Consider the following 26,085-nt stretch of genomic DNA (forward strand, 5'->3'; position numbering starts at 1 on the left):
ATACTCATGGATCCCACTGTACAAACAAACAAACGTAAAAATCCACTAATTAAAAGACACGTTTTGATACAGGAGAAAAATTAATAGAAATAGTCATGGACAATTTGCCGAGCAATACTTGTGCCTGTCACTACTTTATATCAATTGTGAATTCTGCGTTCATATAGTACTACTTTTGTGAAAATGTTATCGAAAACAAACTCACATGGAAGAAAATGTATTTTTTTCATGTGTTCTTTACAGAATTTGTGCCAAATGTGGTGAAATATACGGGAAACATTAAAAAAATACTACATTCTTGCATTGTTTCGTGACTTGATACACATGATAATAGATTTAGCATGTAATTTATTTACTTTTAAGCAATTTCGGGTACCAATTAACGTCTGTTATCGCTGTGCGGAAAAGAAGTTTTCATATACAGGGCATAAATGTAACATTTGCTTGTGATTTCAGTAAAATTCCCATGCATAACATGGAAGTATTAGCCGATTAACGAAAAACAATGACGTGGAATTCAGCGCCCTAAAATCTATAAAGAAAGGCTATGTTTGTTTTTGTACAAAACTTCCAGAGCAAAGTGATGTACGTTGGCAAAATGTCGGAGGGGACCCGGTGAGCGCATGCCTTTTTAAGCCAATGATCCTACATCCATGGTAACCACGAAAGTAAACTGCTTGTAATTCTGGTAATGCGTGCAGCGTAGTTCTACCTTGGAGGATATAGTTTTGCATTTTTGTTTCTCTCACTTCCTCTGCTAAGCTGGTTTGGTGAGGGAGGGGAAGAAAGTGCATTTTTCTTCACTGAATTTTACAGTCGAACTATTTTCGTGAATACTACTTTGTAAGATTTTGTCAGTGTCCGGTTTGACCACATCCTTGAATTGGGAAAGCTCCCGGTTTTGGCCGTCGTGGGGTTTCGGGGCATGTTTTCTTGCTGTCTCCCCCCCTCCCCCTCTGTCTCAATAGTTGCAACACCGTCCAAGTTGGTTTTTGTGCAGCAGCGGTACAGCACTATCCTCCGTTTTTTATCCTCTCGTGGTTGCCAGCAGTTTTTAAATGACCAGAAGGTAGGCTTTGTATTGATCTGGTTGCCTTGTCCTTCCAATGCCATCCCTGTGGAACCATACAGCGTCAGGAGACTAGTTTGAGGGGAAGTACTAGTGGGGGACTCAAGTCAGAGTCCCTTTTAATAAGAAAAAGCTCTTTAAAAAAACTGGCTGCCTTTTTTTCCTGTTTCTCTGCTTGAAGTGATTCGTCGAAAATTGGCAGCCCTGCTTCAAGCAACTTGACAAGCAAAATTTACGGGCCGGAGCCCTGTTCCGCTCCGTTCCCCCCGCCCGTTGCGCCCTCTAGCTCTCCCCCATTTGTGGAGCCGCACCTTGCATACCATGTGGAGAAGATAAACAAAAGTTTTTATGCCTTTCCAAGTTCTGCTACCCAGAGGCTGTGGCCCCGCGCTCAGCATAACAACTCCTCGCCTGTCAGCCAGCGCATGCTCAGTAGCCGAGTTAAAGCTCTCGCTGAGGACTGTGGGTAACACATGAGGCACAATGGCTGGAGTGAAAAGGTTGTGTTGCTCCCGTGTCGGGAGTTTTCTACCGGATAATAGTGGTTCTTTTCTGGGAACGGACTTAAAGTTAATCGGTGTTAAAAACCCAGAGACTCTTCTAGACGTGTGTGCGAAAATAGTGGCCGAAACGCTACCGTTTCAACGAATAGAGGAGCGATATGATAGGATTCCAGAACCAGTGCAAAGGCGGATTATATTTTGGTCTTTCCCAAGAAACGAAAGGGATATTTGTATGTACTCGTCTCTTTCGCGAGTGCCAGTGAATTCCAGTGAATATCAGAATCTGCCGTTTTATAAAGGTTTGAAACTGTTGGAAGGTGGATGTGTGGAGAACGTCTTGCAAGTTGGTGAGTACCACTTTTGTTTTTTTATCTTTACACTTTCTTCCCCCCCGTTGGAAAGTGAAGCTCCGGCATCCGAAAACTATTTGTCTTGTTTCGTCGGAAAGTGCCGCAGGCTTGCACGTTCCTGTCTGGCTTGTGTTGACGTTCTCCAGGCTTTGGGGAGTCAAGTAATGTACGCTGGAATAGCTTCGCTGAACATCCTTTTGTTTCGTGGGCCGGCGAGGCAGGCATTCCAGCCGCCAAGGTCCATGTTTTTCTCTGCTATCTCTCGTGACGCGCTGCGTATGGGTGTAGGCGAGTTATGCGTGGAGTAGAGGTCATTCAGTTCCCACAAGGTACCTGGGATTTAGCTGGAGGCGCTTGGCTGTGATGTGGAACGAAAAAAAGTGAATTTATAATTCTCGAGCCTTATTATTATGCTCCGCAACGCCGTTTCGGCAATTGCCTGTTCCAAACTGTGGCTCAGCAGTCCTTGTACACGAATATGCCTCCCAAGACCAATTTCAAACGGGATTAACAATGCCTATGCAAAGCCTACTAAGGATTTAGTTGCCCTTTGTCGCAAATTGTGGGCGTATGTCGTGTTCCCACAGGAAGACTGCTCATATCGTGCTGTACCTAACCGATAAGATCTACGTACAAGATATTAGCTTTAATCTCGAGATAGGATAGGCTCCTTCGGTTCTAGTTCATAATTTCATTCCAAGATAACTATCCTTATCAGCATATTAGTCATTTTTAGCGAAAAGTTTATTTATGCAACATGAATTCCATGTTTACATGCGATGCGATGTTATGTTGCCTGCTTGTCTCGCGTACCCCCGCCCCCCTCTGAGCATCTCGTTCGTTTCAAGTAACCTTTAACTTTTGCCCTCCGTGCTAGTGTAGAATCAATAAAAGTTGGCGTACATTAACCTGGACTATTAAACTTAATCTGTTATCATTATTACCGCACCTGAGATTCTATATGGGTAGTAATAGTGTGTTTAAGCAGTCTTGCATATTCTAACTCATTTTTGTGGGGATAAAAGTTCACAGTATAAGAGAAACACGATATACACGCCAAATTTAGGCTAAGTAGAGAGGACACAGAATTGTTAATTTTACGGCTAAATTCAACAACCTTAGTAGATCAGTGGTTCCTTTAAAACGTATTAGTCTGAATGTCAACGTTGGATGATCCACTTTACTCTCCCAATCAACGTTATCCTAATTGCAGAGCCGTCTGGTGGCGGGAGCGAAGCCAACTTATAGCAGTATGTAAATTTCAATTGTACTACTATCCCGACACTGCATATTTGTGCCTACATAATCGGTTTTGTGACTTTCCCCGCTACCCTGGCGCTGTTGTTTGCGAGCGAATCTAGACAGTCTCCTGTAATGAATCTCTGATTTACGTTTTCACCAATAGTTAGTACTGGACGAGAAATATTACGAAATCACGCTCAGTGTAGTGCACAAATTTTAGTTCTGTCATGCCTGAACTTTAGTTATGGTGGATATTTATATTTAGTTTTTCAGTGCGGTACAAAATGGTATGGAATTTATGATCCTATAGCGTGGGTTGAATGGTCAAGTTATGATATCACCACCCAAGGTTCCGGGTCCGAATCCTGGCCTCGGCATCTGTATTCCTCCTTCATTTTCATGTAATCATCCTCGTCGTCGCGATTCGATTACAGCGGAAGATTGATTGATTGAATTGGTGTTTTAAGTCCACTTTATGCACAGTAAGGCTGATCGGAACTGGACCTACAGTTTAAAGTGGGATCCGAACCACTATGTGCCTCCACCGGGAATCGAACCTGGCACCCTTTGATTACAAGGCGATGACACAACCTCTGTGCCATCGGGGAGGCTTTCAGCGGAAGAAAAGTAACTTGAAAAGGAAGAATACATTTTTCAATTTAACGTGTTATTATAGTAATGTTTGAAATTAGATATTGGGGATGGTTAAATGAATGATAAAGTGAGGGAGTCATTGGTTTCCGAGAATGAAATTTCAATTATTATTCACATTTGGGATTCATTTTTGAAACGAAAGAAAACTAGAAACGTCTTTTCCCAGTTCAAAAATTTGAACGCAATATTCGAGTCCGATAATTTGTTACTTTTCCATAAAATTTCCCTTTTCACCATAAATGCAAAATAATTTCTCTTTTTATGGCAGCATTGGTCCGAGTTGTAATGTATTTTATCACAATAACCCATTTGCTTGGTGTACACTCCTGTTCAGATAAAGTGGCACATTCTTGAACTGTTCAACCCTATAAACTGTGCCACTGTATGTGAACAGGAGTATACAACAGGCGGCAAACTGACCATCCTGTTTTATCCGTAATTGCGATTTTCATTCTTTCTTTTAAATCCTCTGTTTCTAATGCAAATTAAATTATCTAGCACGTTGGTATTATCTTTAATTTCTTGAACCTCGCATCACATAAAACAACGAGAATGGATGTGCATGTGAATAATCTATATTTGCTTCTCGCAAGTCAGCTTCGCCCCTGCCACCAGGTGGCTCTGTAGGCCAAAAGGTGTACGCGAAGTATCAGCTGTTCAGTCCGGGTATAATGTGTCGTCCTGTTATTTGCTGCTCCACATAATATTACAGACTACTTCTCAAATTGCTGGAAGAGCTCTGTGTTGCACAGAAGTGGAAATGATAATGGCAGTAAAGAAGTTGAATGTTTCTTTCTTCTAATTTTTCCCTCTTCTCAACTGTCTTTATGCACCTTTTACCTATCTGTAAAAACAGGGCAATGCAACCGTGTACGTCATTATAATTAGACTTTTTTGCCCGTTTTATTCTGTGGTTTAGAATTTACGCGGTGGATCCATTTGCCATTGTCTTTTTTGCTCCTTTTGTACGTCTGCTGAATATGGTGAAGAAATATCGCAAGTTTTGTCACTTTCGTTACCGTCACAACACTAAAGCATTATTTGTCAGTTTTAGTAAAGCGTTTAAGGCTGGCAGCTGCAGTGCGGTTAGTGTACGAGGGGGGGGGAGGGTAGTAGTGGTAGGGGACGGTATTCCAAGGTAGTAACACCTGCTTTCTCAGTATGTTACTTTTTCTAATTCTTACCCGCATGGCGAACAAAAACCGCCCTCGTTTCTACATCTGTGGTGATGTGTGGGCTGGGAAAGTAGAATAATTTGAAGCAGGACAAGAACCACGCCATATTTTATACGAAAGTGATTAGGTCACCTTTATGTACTCGCCTTGTACAGTTTATCTAACGGACACTTGTGATTGTAAAGTAAGATGCGCTTGAGGATATAGTGAGGCAAAATACTACATGGCTACATGGAATTGATGAAGGGACATTTGGATAGAAAACCCGTGCCCAGGCTGGGAACTCTGGTGGCGAGATCGAAAATCACAGACTCGCCATTTTTACACAACATCCAGTTTTAAGCACTGTTCCTTTTCGGTGCTAAATGAAGTGAAACAAAGCAATGTAATAGCATGGATATCGCGTTGTGGTTATTGCAGCGCAAACAGGATTGAGGCGTCCACAAAGCCTTAATTTCTCCAGGCTTGTGGTTCTTGTGGCAGGACCTATGCACGATGGCTGTCTTGATGTTATTGCAGCTTGTTCTACCTGCGGTATTTCGTAGAAGCAGTCGTGTATCGCTCAGGTACCCAGCGGTTCTTTGTTTGATACGGCATTCTTGAGTGCTGTCGGGAGCTTATTGCCGCCTAAGTATTACGACGTGTACCCCTTGCGGTGTACAGTGGAATGCATAAGTATTAGCAAGCAAATTGTCCGGTACCATATTAATTCTCTTTGCTTTAAGCAACGGGAAGCGTCTACAAACCAAACGTCAATAAGCAATAATCAAATGCTTAAACTAAAATATTCAAATTAATTATTTTAATTTCTTTAATTAAAATTTTATCACATGAATAGGTAAAAGAACGGTATAAGAATAGCGATGTAACAGCACGTATTCAGTATCTAGCTTACGTGCAGTTATAATCGGCAAAAATTGTACAAAACAGTTAAATTAAGAAAGCTGCCCTGACTATGATATTAATGGTAAATACATAAAAATAATAATATTTATTGAATATAAAAGAAGAATGTTCGATCCAGTTGACGAAGAGTAAAGATCCTGGTGATATTATATGAATATTACGTTATAAGTAGTAATAAATCTTGCATAAATCTGCTTTGGCAGTGTCATTCAAAGTCGTATGATCAACAATATAATCCTTGCCTTCCAATGAGTTTACCGGAAATAAATAATCAATATACAATAAGTATATTTTGATTATTTAATTCAAATTATTTTATTTTTCATTATTTTATTTTTGTACTTAGTAAGTCTTTCGGGGAGGGGGGGGTCCGGACCCACCTAAATACACCCTTGTTAAGCGAGGCTCTGGCGTCTGGACTTACAGCCATAACCCTGTATGGGGCTCGTGGTGTGTCGTCCCTGTTTGTTTGTGCCCCTCATCTTATCACGCCAAAACCCGCAGAGTAAATTGTACAATATAGCAATACAGGTGACGATGCAGAAGCTTATAACATTTTTGAGTCATTATCCCATTGTTGTTTCTGACTGCAGGATCATGAGGAGTGTTTATGGAGATTTCTGCACTCTCGGCAAGTCTATGGCGGGCACTGGGGCTACAGCCCCCTCCTAAATTGAGAAAATCATTTCCAAATAAAAACAATGAAGAACTCTGGAAAAAGCAGAATGATAAGTGCACCCCCCTAAAAAAATGACCGTCAGTTGCCATTTCCGAGAGTGAAAAGTTATAAAAATACAAAATATCTTATTGTGTATATCGCCCCCCCTGGAAAGCAGCTATGTACAGTGGGATCCATGAGTATTACAGTGCAAATTGCCCATCACTATGTCCGTGCACTTTATTTCAATCAATAAGAACTTCAAAAATTAAAAGAAAACTCAGAACAAGCTGTTGACAACTTCTGCACCAGCATACATAAAAATCCATCGCTTAAAAACACACAGGATGCAAGAGAAAAATTAATGAAAATAGTCATGGACAATTTGCACGGTAATACTCATGGATCCCACTGTACTACTACAGTTCCAGCCCCTCCAGAAAAAAAAGCGCACGCCGTTCCTTGTGGTCATTCTAGGCATGGACGTTTTGGCAGAACATGGGATCTTGCAATCGGCCTCTGCATGCAGTACACAAGAAATACGTTAACCACCCGCAGAGCTCCCCCCTTTCCCCCCGTAACTGTGTTCTAGCAAGTAGCCATCCGTTTTGCAATGGTAATTGTTTCCTGTCGGGCTTCTTGCACTCGAGGCATAGGTGCCACCTGCAACGAGGTTCCTCGACCTCTGGGGCTCGCGGGGGCTTCCTCCGACCCTGCCTCGCTACATGTACAGCGCACATAGAGCAAATGGCGCCGGGGTGAACCTCCAGACGTTCTGACCACATGCGATGTTCCATCTGCTGTCGAACTGCCAAAGTTCATTGATGCCGTGTATTGGCGAATCGGACTCTGCAGGGTGTTCCAAAAGTTCCCGTACATAGGGAATGTCACTTTAGAATTGAAATGTTACATAATGTGCTCCATGTGGCGATATTCGAGAGCCAGACGCAAGTCAATGCATGCCTGCCATTAAATGTATTCAGGTGGATGCGCTCGACATGAGTCAGTGGCATTTTTGCGTCTGAATTGCAAAGAAATAATGTTTTTCCCATGTATGGAGACTTTTGGAACACCCTGTACAACAACATCACCTCTGATCTCAATGTTGCCACGTTTACTGCCTTTGAACCACCTTTTTCGATTTATTCTTATACCTTTAGATTTCAATATATGAACAATTGCTCATTATCTATTATGCAAACTGTTAAGAAAAGCTTCTACACCAGAATTTTTAAGTAATGGCAGAAGCAGTGTTGCTACATGAAGGGAAATTTCTCTTGATGCTGTTAAATTAAGCCCAATTTAGTTAAAAAAAAACTTTATGAGAAATATAGAAATTAGAGAGTAATTCTTCTGTTTTTGTTTTACGTGCATGCCTACATCGTAGTTTAATTTCTATTAGGCCTATATATAATGAATCTAGATGAGGTGTATAAGTATATAATAACCTGCGGTAAAGCAGGTCAAATTTTCAGAATATGTCACTGCCTCTGATCCAGTGTTGGAGATCAACGATTAATATAAAGATGACTGCAAATTCTAGACTGGACACCTCAATCTATCATGTCGCTATTTATGATTAGGGCAAGGTATTAAATGGCCTAAAACGACAAATAAAAACTCAATTTATGACCTAAAATACTTATTTTTTTAAAAAAGACCAATTATTTCTTTTAAACATGCCCCTATTATTAGTTCATCGACAGGTAATGAGTTAATTTTAGAGAGCAATTTAATGGATGACAGTGCAGAGTTTAAATTTACTATAATCCGTTCCGGAAGAAGAGTGATGTACACTGGGCTCCCCCTGTAGGACACGCAAATTATTGCAGAATTGGAAAATATATGCAATTTAAAATCAATTTAAGGAAACAATTTATCCTGTATTGTTATCGAAAACACACATTACAATGGCTTTTCGCAATAAATCAAAATGAAGTTAAACAATAAAACGTGGCAAAGATTTTCAAATAAAAATGATAAGTAATTTCCGTGTGTGTGTGTTAACTTGAATTATTCCTGGAAAGTCATAAAAAGGAAGTCCACAACAGCCATTTTGTGCAAATATGTGAAAGCGAACACCAATGTTGCACGAAAATTCCCCATCACAGAAAGTTTTCCAAGAACCCACCTGTATGTAACCACCTTGTAGTGAATTGCATTTCCAGCTCGTGTGGGAGTATGACCTGGCACTCTTGGAAATGCTCACATTCCTCGGCCATCAACTACTAGATTGGTGGTGATTTTGTGTCATTATTGTGAATATATTACGTAATGTGAATTTCGTCTCAATTTGCTGTAGACGGTGAACAAATGGTGTTCGTTTGTTCTACGATTTGGAGCGTTGGGAATCCGATTATCTGCTAGAATTGAGCTCCAATGCTGATTTGTGTGATTTGTACATTTCTGTGACCTCGATGTCTGTTGAAATTGATGTTCATTAGGATGTTATATTGGTTCCGGATATAACATCGTTGTTTCTATGTAATGCACGTTGCAGAGGCTTGTGATCTTTTATAGTTCTGCATTATGGTTGACGATTCGATCGAAGTGAATTACATCACAGAAAGTCATCTCATGTGTAATTCATTTCGTGCACTTGTTTAATATTGAAGTTCTGCAAATGTCCATGCAACCATTGCTCGCCCGCAATTCTAGAATCGATTTAAACCAGAAGTTTTTCCTAGCCATAGTTCGTTACAGACACAATCTTTCCTAACCGTTATAGTTTCCGACGTGATCCCTCCCCGTTCACCTAGGATGTTGCGTCACTGGAAGAAGTATGCGACGTGATTGGTCATTTGCGAGGCCTTTCCTACGCGTTACAGCGGACGCTCGAAACAGTCAGTCAGACAGGCATGTTCTTTGAAATCTGCCCGCGCTCTTACGCCGGGAATAACGTTGGCCGTTATTCTCTTGTCACATGCTTAATCCAATGCTACGAATGTGTTATTTATTTTAAAAAAATACGCCACTGAAATTACGAATTAGTACTCTACATCCATCCAATTAAGAAGACATTCACAGGAAATAGTCTGGAAAGGTCGCTAACACGTATAAATCCTAATGTGGGCATTCCTTTGTGAGAAATCAATTTCACCCAATCCCCATTCATCCTCATCGTGTCACGATTAGCCGAAATTGACAGAAAAGCAAAGTAACAAAAACACAAGGCAAATGCATAGTCACTATGTTCGTAGAGTTGTGAATAATTATCCTTAATAGTTAATACTCATTTCGGTAAGAATGAAGAATACAAAGAATGTCTCCAATTTTTTCCTACTTCTTATACTCACTAAATAGGCAGTCCTGGTAACGTATCTGGAGTTAAGATTTGGGGTTGACGTATAGAAATTATACGTACACTTACGTCTAATTGCCAAATTACGTTCTTCATTACCGCGATCATTCTCCATACAGAAACATAGGAACCATGTTTGATGTTATGTACAAGTGACGTTCGGCATTCGTTGCGCTGTCTACAGCGTTGCCACACTGTTGCTGCTTTACTTGCAGATCATTAATCGTTGAAGCATGGCGGAACAGACTGATAAAATTGTTAATGTGCAACAGTTATTTAAGTGGAGTTTTGGAGGAGGATGGACGTAGTCGGTAAGTTTGGCAACGGTGTTCGAGCGAACCATGCACGGATAGCCCCACGAACCGTTTCCGGTAAGGTTAGGTAAGCTTAGTTAAAATTTTGTTCCTAAATCAATGCGATACAGCTGTAAAATAAACAAAAATCCACTTATATTTTCCCTATTTCCCGCACGTGACCCCCGCATTTTAACAACAGATTCGTGATTTGAAAGCCAAATTTAGTTAGTGTATCAAAAATTAACAAAATTGGAGACATTCTCTATATTCTTCATTCGCTCCCTCATTTCTGTCCTTGGAATTTGTGACGTGAACTACGTATAGACCAATTGTGAACGAATAATTTTTCTGTTGTGGCAAAATCTCATACGGGTGAAATAAACCCTGTATTTTATCTGACTGGCGGATACATATTCACATGAAATTGATGAATTTATTGTCAGCAGTGCTACTTTTAATCTGTATTTAAATGTAACAATGACACTTTTGGAAAATATATGAATTCGTTTGTCATTTGCGAAGCCTAAGTTTTCCTGCTTGAACAATGCAAGGAAAGCGGTGAACCACAGGTTCCTGCAAACTATTAACTTCCTTTGTTTGTTGGACCAATATGACCTGATAAAATTCATCCGAAGACCTTGTGAATTTACACCAGACCGCATAGTGGCGCTGGAGTTGTGACAAGGATGTCTTGCAATTTGCAAATTGTCCCGTTCTGCACAGTAAACCCTTTAAGAGGAATTGAAAGTGGTACTGAATGAAACCAATTGTCATGGTGCCGAAGAAGTTAAACTTCGTGAACTTGAACGATTCTTCCCCATATCTGATATTTTTATTAAGAGTTAATTAACCCTTCGAACGTTCTGTCTAGAGCATACAAGATTTTGACCAGAACTACGTACAGAATTGTGCCAAATAAATCTTATTACACAGGTTTGCTATGGAAGCTGCCAGGTCAGCTCAATAGTAACTCAAGAAGAACTACTACTTTCTTCTCAACTATGTACATTATTTGGTGCAAGAGTTACTATGTCAGCTCAATAGTAACTCAAGAACTACTACTTTCTTCTCAACTATGTACATTATTTGGTGCAAGAGTTACTATGAATAATTTCTAACTCTGTACAGAAACTAATCCTATCAATTGCATTTAAAGGTATTAGGTTGCTGGGTGTTCGTATTAAGTGATTATTATGATCCGTTTAATTGATCGACCTGCCATCTGACGGATCGTTCGAAATAACTATTTTGTAGGACTAGTAGCCTCAAGTTTACCATCCACATTAATCTGTGCTTTTGTTGCAAAGAATTGCCAACCGAGGAGGGAGATTTCCTTTTTCACAAACTTGTAAGCATATTCGTGTGAAGAAATGAATGATTCATTATGTAATGTATATTATATTCGAGTTATTGTTAATAATATGCACATTTATGTGTTTAAAACAAGAAGGGATTTACTTGCAAATGTATGCACTTCCTGTTTAATTGAATCCACCACACTGCATGGAGGCATATCGCTCGTACTTGGTAATAAAAACGCTGCGTGCACCTTGAACAAGTTGTCCAGAAACAGTGGATCGTAATATAAGAGGGAAACGACCTCACGTGTTGGGGATCAAGGTCATCGAAGGGTCACGTGAAAGAGCACGGTTTGTTTCTTTCTCTCTCGATGGAGTCTAGTGTGACCACGGAGTTTTCTTTTGTCTGGCTGGATATTGATCGCGGAACAGTAATAGCTCGCTGGATGTGAGCGACGTTTCGGGACCTTGAGGACTTGTTTCAGTGTGGCCAGGCGCGTCGACCGAATTTCTCTGTTATTCTCACCCCTCATTGCGACCAATGGTGGGTTTTTGGTGAAGACTGGGAGGCAAAGAACCGGTTTGGGGGTAATTTCCCCCCGCGGTCATGACTGTGACTTTGCGATTTGTTTTAGGTGAGAGTAGTTACAGGTCTAAACGCGTAGATTCAAGTTACAATTTGAACATTATCTGTTACCATAACGACCAGGACTTGTCCTAAAAATCACTAGTAAAGTTTAAATTAATAAACTTTTTTAACTTAAGTTTACATTATAACCACCATTATATTCCAGGGGGGCGGGGGAGGGGGGACACGAGGACTTGGAAGGAACTATTCGAGGAGAACAGACTTGTCAGTTATTTAAAGAGCTGATTTAAAAATTAAATTCTTGGGCTCACCAGAAGAATATCGCGAAGAAGACTCTGATCTGAAGGTATTTGACTTCTTTCTTCACAACATAATTGTATTAAAAATCGTTGTCTGCCCTCCTTATCTTTGTAAAAAGTAAGTAGTATACATACAGTCGAAACTCAGAGTACAAGTTTAATCCATTACCAATAGTACAAATGTATACAGTGAGACTTGTGAGTCAAATGCAGCTTAGCAATCACATTACAATTAGGCCATAATTCACTAACCATTATTATTGCAATGAAAGTAGGAGTATTAAAATAAATTGTAATGTATATTTTAATACAGGCCACTTAACGAGCAATTTTAAAGGTGCTTTAGAACTTCAAATATTGAGTCAATCCGTGTTAATGAAAGGTTAAGAAGCGCTGCTCTAAAACATAAATAATATACCCTAAGAATGATACAAATTTCTAATTACATTGCGTTTTCTCATTCAGCTTATTTCAAGGTGCGAACTATTTCCGCAAGGAAAAAAAACGAGTACAAAAAGTAGGAACTTTTAAAGTACTTTTACCTATTTACTTTATTCCAAATATCAGTACCATATACTGGGATATTTTCACATACTTGCTCTCAGTTGATTTTATGAGCCCCTCCCTTCCACGTACGCACCCTGGACTGCCTTTTGCAGAATAGCGGGTCTCACGTCGTGTGATGTTCTTGTGTATTTGTGATTGTACTTTCGTTCATTTCCTTTTGATCCGGGGTTCGATATCCGGTGGAGGCACATTGTTGTTCGGATCCCACTTTAAACTGTAGATCCAGGCCCGATTAGCCTATCTGTGCATAAAAGTTGACTTAGAACAATATCTCAAACCTTCCGTTCATTTCATCGTATGACCATTCATCAACTTCGCGATTAGCCAAAAAATGGCAGAAAACCGAAGTGAGATAGATCAACTCGATCAATCATTCAATCAATTTTATGATGCCTGAGTTGCAAAGTGCAGTGACTATGTTGTGCAGATTTTCAACCGTAAACGATAGTTTAGGGGTGACCTTCCACGTATTACACCCAATTGCCAGCCTCACTTCCAAGAAGTACACCCTCGATTGCATTTCGCAGACTAAAGAGGCTCTGGCGCTATGGCCAGTATAAGTCTGTGTGTTGTCCTTACGTAAAGAGATGATAATTATGCATAAAACGGGTGCAAAATAGCCTGAGTGCTGACGCACGCAAAATTCAGGTTCAAACGATAGCCCATTCTCATCCAACAAAGCCTTGTACTTACAGGAAAAAAAGCTTATTTTTTGCTTTGATGGACTCAAGAAGAGCAAATTTGATTTACCTCGGAACTGGCTAAGTATAAAAGGAAGTAATTTATGCACCTACATACTTTCCGACCTCCCGGTGTTACTTTGAGGGGGGGGGGGGGTCCTCGTGAGTCAGGTAGGGGCCACAGAAAACTGCACGAAACAGTTATGGACAGTTTTTCTTTTCGATTAATACTTTGCAACAGCTTAAATTCAACCTAAGTTGAGATATAGAAATATATTGGATGCACAAAACTGTTAAAAATGAATGCGATTATTCTCAGAAGTCCACCTCGTAACGTCATGAAATCACTGTCGTCGAATACCCAGGACGGTTCCACCTATATGACATTTTTATGAGAGTATTGTCTCAAGCCTGTCACATGACGTCTTAAACAGCGAAAATGTAAAGCTGTAATAAAATTCTTAATCTCGCATCAGGATTTTGCAATGAAATGTTAATTTGAAAGGTAATTAGTTGCTGTAAAGAAGTGCGTACAAAAAATGTGTTCTTCAGTGTTTCCTTTTTCTAGTCTGTCTCCGCAAGGTTTTGCCGTTCAAGAATGTGATCCAGCATTTGACTGTTGCTATTTTTTAGAGCCCCGTGCTTCATACCACAGTTTATTTTATCACTTTGTGGATTCGTGCTTTCTCGCACAGTAACGTCGGACAAGGAGAACATGAGTATATTCCGCCACACGCACTTGTAACACGATCTCAAGTAGCGCTTATCGAAAGTAGAGCAGAGTCGGGAAAGTTGGGCGTATATTTCGCACTACCTGTGTTCGTGCGTGTGTATATGTGTACGTATTGCGTGCGACGGATGGAAGTAACACTCGTACAGTGTTTGTGTTGCCTGGCTTTCAAAAGGTACACATTTTTTCGTTCGCGATTCGTGGAAAATACCTTCGTAATGTCGTTTTCCTATCCTGTCAGTGGTCAGATGTTGAGCACAGCTTTGGTGCGAGTCGTGAATGTGACGGTGAACTGAGAGAGCCATCCCAACTAGCTCACGTGGCTGCTGCGCACGTTTCTGCGCATGCCACTCCCACTCGTATAAGGATACAGGCTCGCTGATTGAATAAAGAACAGAACTCTGTCGTAATCTAATGTCCTGTCCTTGATTGAAAGTTCATTTCAGTGATGGTGGTAGAGAAGTATTTTGAAACAAAATTTGCAGAGAAATCTAGACTTCATACATTAATTTGCTGTACCAATTCTTGTTTCTATGAGAATATATAATTTTTATTTTGCGTACTTTTTTTTTCGGATGGTATGCCTTACTGTCGCCCTTTTTCATGATAATGTAAAAATAACATTCTTCATGCCAACGAGAATTACTCTGGCATGTAACTTTAGATATATGCATATATATTACACACACACACAGGCGTACGTAGGGAGGGAGCTGATGGGACTTCAGCCCCACCCGAAATTTTGAAAGATTTTAAATTTTCAAATGAAAGCGGTAAAGAATTTTTAAAACAAAGGTTAAAAATGGTAATTACAAACTATTTTATACTGTATCCCAACCTCACCCCTAAAAAGCAACTGAGTAATATTCGCCTTTAAAATTCCAGCCCCTCCGAAATAATCATGCGTAGGGCAGTGGGTGTGTTTGAGTGTGTGTGCTGGGGTGGAGTTGTCCACACGCTTTGTCATAAGTATTGGCTATTTATTTATTTTTATGTTTGTAAAGTCTACGTATTTCGTTGCTTGTATAATCTTGAGAAACGATAGAATTCTGGATGTTTAAAAGCATAGGGAAATTTTGGGCATTGGCAAAGAGTCTCTGTACGTATAGCTAGATGGATTAGTTTCATTTAGCACCACCTCTTGAGCACGAACCAATTTCCACAAGCAGTATAATCTATTGTTGCTGCCAGTTGTGACATTGTCAATAATACTGGTGGTTTACGTATTGCGCGCAACATTTCGTGGAAATTCAGCCTCCATCCGTTTTACCGCGAATCAGATTCAATCGACAAATTCCTGAACCTAGCCATGAGCGTGCTCGTGTGTGATTGGTATTCTAGTCGTCTGTCGCCCATATGGGCCTTAGGGATGATGGAATTTTCGCCTAGGTGTCTGTCCCATATAATTCCTTCCTTGCGGTTGGACGTTCCAAATTGTCGGTGCTTCAAGGAAAATGTTCCATGTCCTGGAAACCCTGGGTCGCTTCCGTTAGACAGCCGTCGGCGCTGTTGGTCTTTTTAATGACAGGTACTGCCGGTTTCCGAAGGAAATTATTTTTGTAGGGTTCGGTCCCAAGGGCTACTCCTTGACGGCCGGACACCGAGTGACCCCCCGGCTTTTTACATCTTCCTGTCCCAGGGTTTCGGCTGTGCTCGGCGAATAACACCTGGGAGACGCAGCGTTGCCAGTTCTGGTTTTTCAAGAAGCTGTGCGAGACCCTCCCCCTCCTACTGTAGCTACAAGATGTGCCCGTGGTTTAAATATTCCATACTGGTGCCGTTGGTTCCGAGAAGCCAGAGTTACATGATGACGTAGGTGGAATGCCTGGATGAACCAGTGCCTTCTTGAAAAAGGCCTGTGGTACGTCATCATTGGTAGACCGTCATCGCGATCGAAATTATATATTGAGTTAACAGAACATTGGCATAATTTTGAACAAGTATCAGTAGTGTGTGCGAATGGAATGTACTGATGGCACTGACTGTAATGCTGATATCGTGCTATGATCCATCAAAATAGTCATTGACAATTTGCCGAGCAATACTTGCGCATCCCACTGTACTACCACGCCGCGTGTGCCTTTCTGGCTGACGTCCGTATATTGCAACCGCCACTGAAATGTTTTCTCTAATTCAAAATGTCCCTGAGCAAGGAGGATAGAGTACAAAAAAAAAGTACCCAAAGTTATCCCGTACCGTGCCGATTTCTACTGCCCTCCACTTCGTATGGTCAGCACGTTCAATGTGATGCCAGGCGAGTGCACAGACTCGTGGAAAGGGCCCAAAAATTCCCCGATCGACCCGCTGAAAGATGTGGACGACTTGGCAACGCCGCACCGAACGTCTGGGATACGAGAGGAGGCCCCAAGTTACTTCCTCGGGATTTTGAAAGAAGTTTGGCCAGGCTTTCGAGGCTCGAGTGTACCGGTCGGGCGAGCTTCGAGCGAAGTTTCTTCGTGTTATGTGTGTTTACAGCGCTGTACAAAGAGGTTCTACCCTGGTAGATGTATTAAAGTTTCTTTCCCTTTAAAAAAGGAAAAAGCAAGCTTGCTAGCGGCCGTGTTTTACGAGTTCCGAAGATCGCAGAGAGCAGCGCTGCAAGCAAGCGTTGGCTTCGGGTCCTGTACTGCAGTCGTGGAAGAAACAACACAACTCAATGCTGAACAGTGTTGCCAACACGTGGTAATTTTCGGTGTTTGTAAGTTTTAAAAAAAGAAAAGAAGTGTTCATTTCTACAAAATCCTCGTTTTCAACTGATCAGTATGAAAAACTAAACAGTTTTCGTATCAATTTTATTACCTCTACATCAAAAATTACATTTACGAGATGGGATTAGCTTCTTGAATATACATCAAGGAATAATAATGTTTAAAACACTTTTTTTTAAAAAAAAAATCCTACTGTATTTTTCCACAGATTTTGTGAAAAATTCTACTAATAAATTACTATTGTTTGTTCAGAGTTTAATGTAGTCCAGAATATTTATTTATCTAAAGGTATACACTTTCTTAATGTTTGTTCTCAACACAATTAAATGCGAATAGAACTGTCTTTGTAATCAGTTTGCGTCAACTTTTGAAATACAAATATATACCCAACGCTTCGGCTGGCTATAACCAAGGTGGGTTCATACAGGCGAGTCGATATGACAGTGTGTGTTCAAAATTTCAGTCCTGGCTTACAACTGGTGTGCTGTAGGGTCTATGAATGCAGTGAAAATGGGAATACGAGTAGTATATGTAATGAGCACGTGTGAAATCTGAGAGTTCACTTATCATTCATTCACGTTATACGAGTGTACTCAAGCAGCTGGAGGAGTTTCCAACTACCTCAGTGTAGGAGCCACAAAATCGGGTAGGGGCGAATTTTAGCCCCTCATTTCAACGAGCAGAGTACCTATTCTAACCTACATAACACTGTTCTTTATATATATTACTGTAAACTCAAACCGACTGGCCCTGCGTGCCTAGACGTTAGCGTCTCTCGCAGGGAAGACAGGAATTTCAAGGTATAATTGCGTAAGAAAATGGTAACTACTTTTTTTTTTTTTTACCATAATAGCTGTCAATAGTTTAATTCGACAATATTGGTCCTGCTGCCATGCCCAGGCCGCAGCTCGAACCCAAAACCTTCGTGTGTCGAGCTGTCAACGTGTTCGGTCCCAAATGTGGCACAGAGCACCCACCAATAATAGCAGTCAGATGATATATCACTGCACACAAAAACCTGGTCTGGCTGGTTGGGAGGGGCCATCACCCACCCCGTGGATACGCACCTGGTCTACCCTGTCCCTCCACACTTGTCCTGTTGGACTTCCATCCAGTTTCTAAAGCAGAAAAAAGGCAAAAGCATAGTTGACGGTGAACAGACTTGTATGACACTTTGAGGTTTCTTTCTTTTCCTTTTTTAATCTCAGGGGGACGGGGAGCGCTCACCTAATATGTTTGGGGTGCATAAGGGGGAGGGATATGTAGCGTTCCAAGGGAGCAGTCAGGTTCCACAAGAAATCAAAGTACAAAAAATGTGGATTGGATTAGGTTCATATGGGCAGAGTCACCCTTGAATGTCCTCGGACCATGATCTCGAAGACAACTGTTGAACGTAGAAGGGACACACGGACGTGTTGAACTTTGCCCACGGGACTGGGCACCTTACTCATATACCTATTGACCGCTTAACTAACTACTGCACAGGAAATACTTGTTATTCAGCTGGTTTGGCGGTTGGATTTTATTAATGTTAATGTGGATTGTTCCGTGGTTTCAAAGTGTGCAAGAGTATTATGTGTATTTGCTGTTGGCTTTGACGGCTAGACGTGATACACTAATACCAGTCGACGGAGCCAGCAGACGCCTCAGCGCGCGCAACCGATGCCAGTGGACACCCCAGCTTGAGGAACCGGTGCCAGTGGACTTCTCAGGGCGATATACCGGTGCCAGTGGACTTCTCAGGGCGATATACCGGTGCCAGTGGACTTCTCAGGGCGATATACCGGTGCCAGTGGACTTCTCAGGGCGATATACCGGTGCCAGTGGACTTCTCAGGGCGATATACCGGTGCCAGTGGACTTCTCAGGGCGATATACCGGTGCCAGTGGACTTCTCAGGGCGATATACCGGTGCCAGTGGACTTCTCAGGGCGATATACCGATGCCAGTGGACTTCTCAGGGCGATTTACCGATGCCAGTGGACTTCTCAGGGCGATTTACCGATGCCAGTGGACTTCTCAGGGCGATATACCGATGCCAGTGGACTTCTCAGGGCGATATACCGATACCAGTGGACTTCTCAGGGCGATATACCGGTGCCAGTGGACTTCTCAGAGCGATGTGCCGATGCCAGTGGACTTCTCAGGGCGATGTGCCGATGCCAGTGGACTTCTCAGGGCGATGTGCCGATGCCAGTGGACTTCTCAGGGCGATATACCGATGCCAGTGGACTTCTCAGCGCAAGGATCCGATGCTGAACGTGATGCATTGAATCCGAATTGCCGCCTAAAAATCTAGGTCCAATTTCAAATCCCGATTGGAACGGCTCACCAAGAGAAAGTTGGCAACCGACAATAACACAGTGGACCATAAAATAAGCCAGGCTGCCTTTTTAGTGTTGTTCCCTCAGAAGGGCCCCGAAAGCAAGGAACGCTACGCCGTAAATATAGGGCTGTGCCTCAAGACGGATCAAGTATAAAGGACGGAGAGCCTCGCCTTGCAGTAGTCCTTTGTTGGGTCCCTGTGCCCTGGGGGGCTCCTACTGCTTTCTATAGCAGCCTGAATGCCATTATGTAGTAAATTACTTTATCCGTTCAAAACTGACCTGTTTTTTCCCTTTCTTTCGGCTCTTTAGCCTGGGGATCAGAGACGCCAACCCCAGGGTTATTGAGCTAAGGTTAGACACTAGGGTTGGTGGAGTTGGAGTGTTAGTTTTTGTATGTGTGCGATAGTGGTGAGTGTGAGAGGAATCTGAATGTGCCTTATGAGGGTGTAACCTTTGAAGCCCTGTGTAACCGATATACGTGTAGGCTTGCATAATGGGGAGTGTTTATAATAATCATAATCCTGTCTCGCTTTCTCTCGTTCCTGTGTTCACTCGTCCCTTCTCTATTATTTTCTCGTTCCCTGTCTTGATTTCGGATTTTGTCGAGACGGCCCTGCCTTTGCACAGGATCTCACTGCGTATGGAGGTCGGTGAGGCAAAGCTTTTTTATTTTTTCTTATGTGACGCTACAGACCCTCGAAACGAGGAATATTCCTCTGCATGTATTTAATCACACTGTCCAGGTTCACAATTCTACTGTTAGGGCCTCCCTGAAGGCGCAGTGGTAGCGTCGTCGCCTTGTAATCAAGGGATCCGTGTTCGATACCCGGTGGAGGTACATAGTAGTTCGGATCCCACTTTAATCTGTAGGCCCAGTTCCGATTAGCGTTACTGTGCATAAAGTGGACTTAAAGCACCAACCGATTGCTACACTGTCCCGGGAATCTATGGAGGAAGCGAACGAAAACAAGTCCTCTGCGCAGGTTCGTGGGCTAGACCAATGAACGCGCGAGAGGACGACTTGACTGCAATTATGAATAGGCTACGAAACTATATGAAGTATGTACAAAGTTTTCATGTACCAGACATAAGTCTTGATCTCCCGAGAATTCCACCTAGAACGTAATGATTGCGACAGTGGCGACGATTAGGGGAGGCGAGGGGGTGCAGTTGCCCCGTCACTTTTGCCTCCGCACTATGCTAAACCTTAACTGCAAAGGGAAATATACAGTCTTTGACCCCCGGGTTTGGAACCCAATCGCCGCCACTGGATCGCGATATCTTGCTCCTTGCTTGGCCTGCAGGGTGTACTACGTGGAAGTATGGTTTTCTTGAAGGGCCACTCCCGCTGCTGCTGCTATTATTATTATTAATGATAGTGTAAAAGAATGTCTTGTCAATTTAGATCATGTACAGGAGAGCGACATGAAATAACTAAAAATAGCGCTTTAATATTTGAGGGGTTGGCAACACTGGCACGTACAAAGTTTTTTTGAAAAGTTGCGCCCTCCAACTGCCGTTCGTTTTCACGGCAGTCTGGATGGAAAGGGGATTTCCAAAGGCTCTTTTTCCGCTGAGGTCCGCGGATCGATTACCGAACGGTTATTATGCCAAGGGAAAACATGGGTCTGGGAAAAAAAATAAAAGGATAAAGAAAATCCATCCTGGGAAAAGTATCGCAAGGGTTTGCAAGCGAGGGGGGAAGAGTTGTAACTTTGTGATACCAATATGGGCGGGTTTTAGCCTCGCTCTCCCATTGGTGCTCCTGCGATGTGCCCCTCCCCCTTTTTACCCGCAGCTTCGAGTTTTGTTATTAACGATTTGCAATATTAGACTTCCTTTCATTTTTTTTCCCTTCTGGTGTTTCGATTTGGTTAGAGGGAGAGTGTGTGGAACAATGCAGAGAGATTCCAGTGTGCTTGATTTCGGCATTTCTGACGCCAACAGCTTTTACTTGCTTTTCAAATTTTTATTGCAAAAGGACGGTGCAATCCCTGCTTAAACACATGGAATCCTATTTCTTTTGCTTTTGCCTTGGAAATTATGTAGATTCAATTTTATGTTCATGATATTCGTAAAACAACTGACTTACGATTATGATACACGAAATGTTTCACCCTGAATGGATCCCACGAACGAATCGGTTCACCTTGAACGGTTCCCATGAGCAAATCGGTTAAATCGAAATGCTTCCTTTGCAAAGGGTTTCAGAATTTCCCATCTGAAGGGTCATTTGTAGCGAGGGGTATAAAGGTGAATGAACATAAATTACTGTGACTGAAATGAAATTGTGTGAAATATATAACTTTTAGGTGAACATTTATTTTCCAAGGAGGTCCATAGTTCCCCTTCCGGAAGTTCATGGTTGTGGAAAAATCTGCTTCTGTGAACGAAATGATTCACCCTGAATCGTTTCTGTGAACAAAACGGTTCACCTTGAATCTCTGTGAACGAGACGGTTCACCCAGAATCGCTCCTGTGAACGAAACTGTTCACCCTGAATCGCTCCTGTGAACGAAACTGTTCACCCTGAATCGCCCCTGTGAACGAAACTGTTCAACCTGAATCGCTCCTGTGAACAAAACTGTTCACCCTGAATCGCTCCTGTGAACGAAACTGTTCACCCTGAATCGCCCCTGTGAACGAAACTGTTCACCCTGAATCGCTCCTGTGAACGAAACTGTTCACCCTGAATCGCTCCTGTGAACGAAACGGTTCACCCTGAATCGCTCCTGTGAACGAAATGGTTCACCCTGAATCGCTCCTGTGAACGAAACTGTTCACCCTGAATCGCCCCTGTGAACGAAACGGTTTACCCTGAATCGCCCCTGTTAACGAATGATTCCTGTGAACGATTCGGACAAAACGAACCAAACATTCCAACTCGAACGAATCGGCAAAGCATGTTGGCGCATTCCCGTTGCTGTTCAGCGAGTGATTGACAACGAACACAGACAACACACAGTGTACATGGTTTTTTGTAAGCGGGGGTCACACCATCCGTTCCGGCCACACTGTTTGAAAACGAGATCACTTCATTACTCGTTAAATGGCGAACGTGTTTCGGAGTTCCCGACACGGGTTGCTCGTAAATGGCTTCAAAGTAGCCGGGAGTAGAGTTTACATAGCTATTAGCCCAGGTTCGGCCCCCCTACGGACCTTAATAATTTGCTGTAGTGCGAATGCGTGTTTTCTTCATCAGACTTGGCCATGCTTGTTTTCATTTTCCTCTTTAACATGGTTACAAACTCGCCCCCCGACCGATGGGCGTAATTAAATTGCCAGAAGCACGAAATGTCCATGTCCAGAAGCTCTAATCAGTTTCCCAATCAGGACTTCTGTAGAGCAACGGTGTCTGAGGCCAAGGAAGTTAGGAGTGACACTTCGCCCCAAATTAATTAAAAAAGGAACGTCGAATTCGTGAAAAGAGGCGACGGCTATCCGCCACTCATCTTGGACATTCCTAAACCCGAAGGTTTTTTTTTTAGCCACAAGAGCACAAGTCTTCAGTTTTTCATTATTCTCCTCAAGACGAATTCAGTTTTGCATATTTACCTACGTCCTTGCGAACTGATTCTATCGTATTTCATCTCATTCCCTCTTGAAGGTGTCCAAGCGTTACGTTATCCAACAAGGTTATATTTTCGCAAGCCATGCTTCACAAGGCAAGCAGAGGTATTTTTGTTCTTGTTAGCTAACATATTTATGCAATTTATTATTATTAATTCATTGAGATTTGATTTTCGTTCTTTAGCATCGTTTTTATGCACCTTTTAAATAATGCAGTGAGGATGAGTAATTTTATTTTATTTATGCAAGTATTATCCTCCTTAAAAACAGCTGGCTGGCCTTAGTACAGCAGTACATATACATATAAATACAAAAAAGTCATAAATTTATAATAGAAGATTGAATGATAAAGAAGTGACTGTACAAAAGAAATACTAAATACAATAAGAGGTACAATAAAATATGAATAAAATATACATTAAATTATACATAAGTCATTAAAATAGGCCTGATGAATGATTAAAATACAATTGATCTTTAGGCTCGTTGGAAATCATTATAACTACTGACTATGGAGTTTAAAAACTAATTATATTTATAATCTGTAGATGTTGTCAATAACGACCTTTAGTGCGTACTCGATACGGCGTAGCTCGTATAGATATTCTCGATAAATGCGTAGGGACAGAGTAGTTACCTTCTAAAATTTTCTCAACGAATTTTATGTCATTTCTGTTTCTCCTAGCTGAAAGGTATTAAACTTCTAACTTGGTGAAATTAATGAATGACACTTACAAAGAACACCCATGCCGGATTCGAACCAGGACCTCTGGTGTCGCAGCGCTCTGTTCTAACCAGTCTATTAAGTGCCAGTAAGTTAGGTATGTCAGATTTTGGTGCGTTTTTCTCGATACTTGACGGGGGCTCGAAATTCGCTACGTATAATTTTGATCTAAAAAACACAGGCTCAACCAGGACTCGAGCCCGGGTTTCTGTCATACCGTGATAATGTTAGTTGATAAACCCAGATTATGCATTAATTTAAGTAATACGTGATGTTGCTCCCTCACCCCTCTTAAGAAACTTCATGGAACGCCATTGATTAAAAAAGTACTATGGGAAGGGCGTAATGCTATCTCGAGGAGTTCGAGTTTTTAAGTTCACTCATCGCAGATCTAGACTAATCGCGACGGAATATGCAGGTTGAAGTTTGATCTGAACTACTGTGCAGCTCCACCAGTATCGAAACCTAGACAACTTGGTTGCAAGGCGAAGACGTTACCACTATGCTATCCGAGAGGCGCCCGTTATCTCTAGGAAGCAACGGCCACAGGAATGAAAGAAAGGGAAGGTGCAAGGGTGACGTCACTATTATCATACTCCTAAATGTCAAAGTTCGTATTTGTGCAAGACAGCATTTATTTATCTATTTTTAAGTTTTCTTGACGGAGCCTGTACCATCTCCCATGGGAGAGGCCGCGGTGGGGGGGACTTGCCTCCCTGAGCTTCCTGGAAAGAATTAATGTAATTTGAATGGTTAAATTGTAGAGATACAAAAAGTATTGTTTTCTGAGACTTAAAGAGGCCGTAAATTAGCAACTATTATTATTATTATCATTTGAAGTAGGGTTACATTTAAGCTTACAGTCCATTTTACACTGATTATAATTATCTAACTATAAATGAAGCATTTTGTCGTCCATGAATTAATGTTAAGTATACAGCTATGCAAATTGTATATAGATATACAGAATATGGAAATTACAAATGTATGTAATTTTAAAAAAAACATAAGTAGTAGTAATAGTAGCAATTATAATAACAACAAAAATAAAAAGCCATAATAGCAGTAATAATAATACATTTCTGTCTGCCCCCACCTGAGAAAACTCCTGCGGGCGCCCTTGCACCCCCCCCCCCTTTGGCGTCGTCATTGTATATTTGCTTCGACCAGGCAATAAGTTGTAGGCGTTATGACGTCTGACTACCACGCTGGAGACCATGGTTCGATTGCCTGGGTGTGTGTGTGATTTCATCTGGCGGGTGTGGTAACTGGGGGATATAGGAGGCCGGAGCGTGGTGCTAGTCACGTAACCTCCACAAATGGCCTCCTAACCTCCCTTCACTGCATGATGCATAAAATGTAGTACCGAGGCAGTTGAGTCTCGGTACAGGGTGTCAAAAGTCTGAAACTACCCAAATATGTGCGATTATCACAACATTATCAGTATGTGCAAAAGTAATGAGTGGGTCAAAAACGTACGTTAGGAAATCCCTCCGCCATATTAAAACTATTAAGAAGAAGCCTTATCTTTTCTATAAACAAACTGCTACTAACACAAATACAGGTGTTAGCCCTGATGTTTTTATGTAGTCCAGGCAGCAGTTGATAGCAGAATCCGTTCGGCAGACCAGGGAGAGAGAACACATGTACTGTAAGAGCAGTTGAAGATAAGCAAACACTTGTTTCTTTCTCTTTACTGTTTCTGTCGATAAGGTAAAAAGGAGTGGATGTTTGTGTGTGCTGCATAGCCAAGTCGTGGTCCGAATTTCTTGTAAGGCGTGGATATATCACTGTGTTTGTTCTATCTGAATAAAAATGCATAGTAGTGCGCACCAGAGATGATTAATGTTTTATCGATCTTTGAATCCGTCGCGGTTATCCTAGCCATGGAAATCTTTTCCTTCCATCGACTCTCTCTCCTTGAATCTTTCCTTTTTTCTGCCTTATTTGTGCCCTCTTTTGCGCTTTATTTCGTTCTTTCGCTTTTTCTATTTTTGTTCTCTTCCCTCTCGTTTCGTGTCTCTTTCACCCTTCTCTCTCTCTTTTCTTCTTTCCCCTTCTTTCTCTTTTCCTATTTTCCTCTTTCTTTCCCCCTTTCTCTCCTTTCCTTTTGTCTCTTTCCTCTTTGTCTGTTTTCCTTTTTTCAGTTTCACCTTTCTTTGTCATTTGCCGTTTCCTCTTTTTTCTGTTCCTTTCTTCTTACCCTTTCCCTTTTAGTCATACTTTCTCTTTCTTGATGTTGTCAAGTGGTCCAGGATATGAGAAAATCGTTGCTCGACAATTTTAAAAAATCTAATTACTTTACCATGTTGTTAGTTGGAAACGGTCATAATTTTAATTTTAGTGGCTGTAGTTTTCGAGTGGCAGCCACTAAACCCCTTTGTGAGTTATTCGTCCACTATCGATTGATTTATGATGTATATACAGTAAACTCTCATTT

General features: G+C 41.6%; 1 protein-coding gene across 1 annotated transcript in view; it reads left to right on the forward strand.

Annotated features, from left to right (window-relative positions):
- Positions 1 to 1,552: 1,552 nt before the first annotated feature.
- The window catches only part of LOC145979573 (zinc finger SWIM domain-containing protein 5-like), a 223,842-nt gene continuing 199,309 nt past the window's right edge, over positions 1,553 to 26,085 (forward strand). The window contains exon 1 of the mRNA XM_083112546.1: positions 1,553 to 1,919. Within this exon, the coding sequence (XP_082968672.1) occupies positions 1,553 to 1,919 (367 nt within the window). The remainder of the gene's footprint in view (positions 1,920 to 26,085) is intronic.

Source organism: Lepisma saccharinum, chromosome 26, assembly GCF_977018435.1.
Source record: "Lepisma saccharinum chromosome 26, izLepSacc3.1, whole genome shotgun sequence".
In the NCBI taxonomy this organism is placed as follows: Eukaryota; Metazoa; Arthropoda; class Insecta; order Zygentoma; family Lepismatidae; genus Lepisma; species Lepisma saccharinum.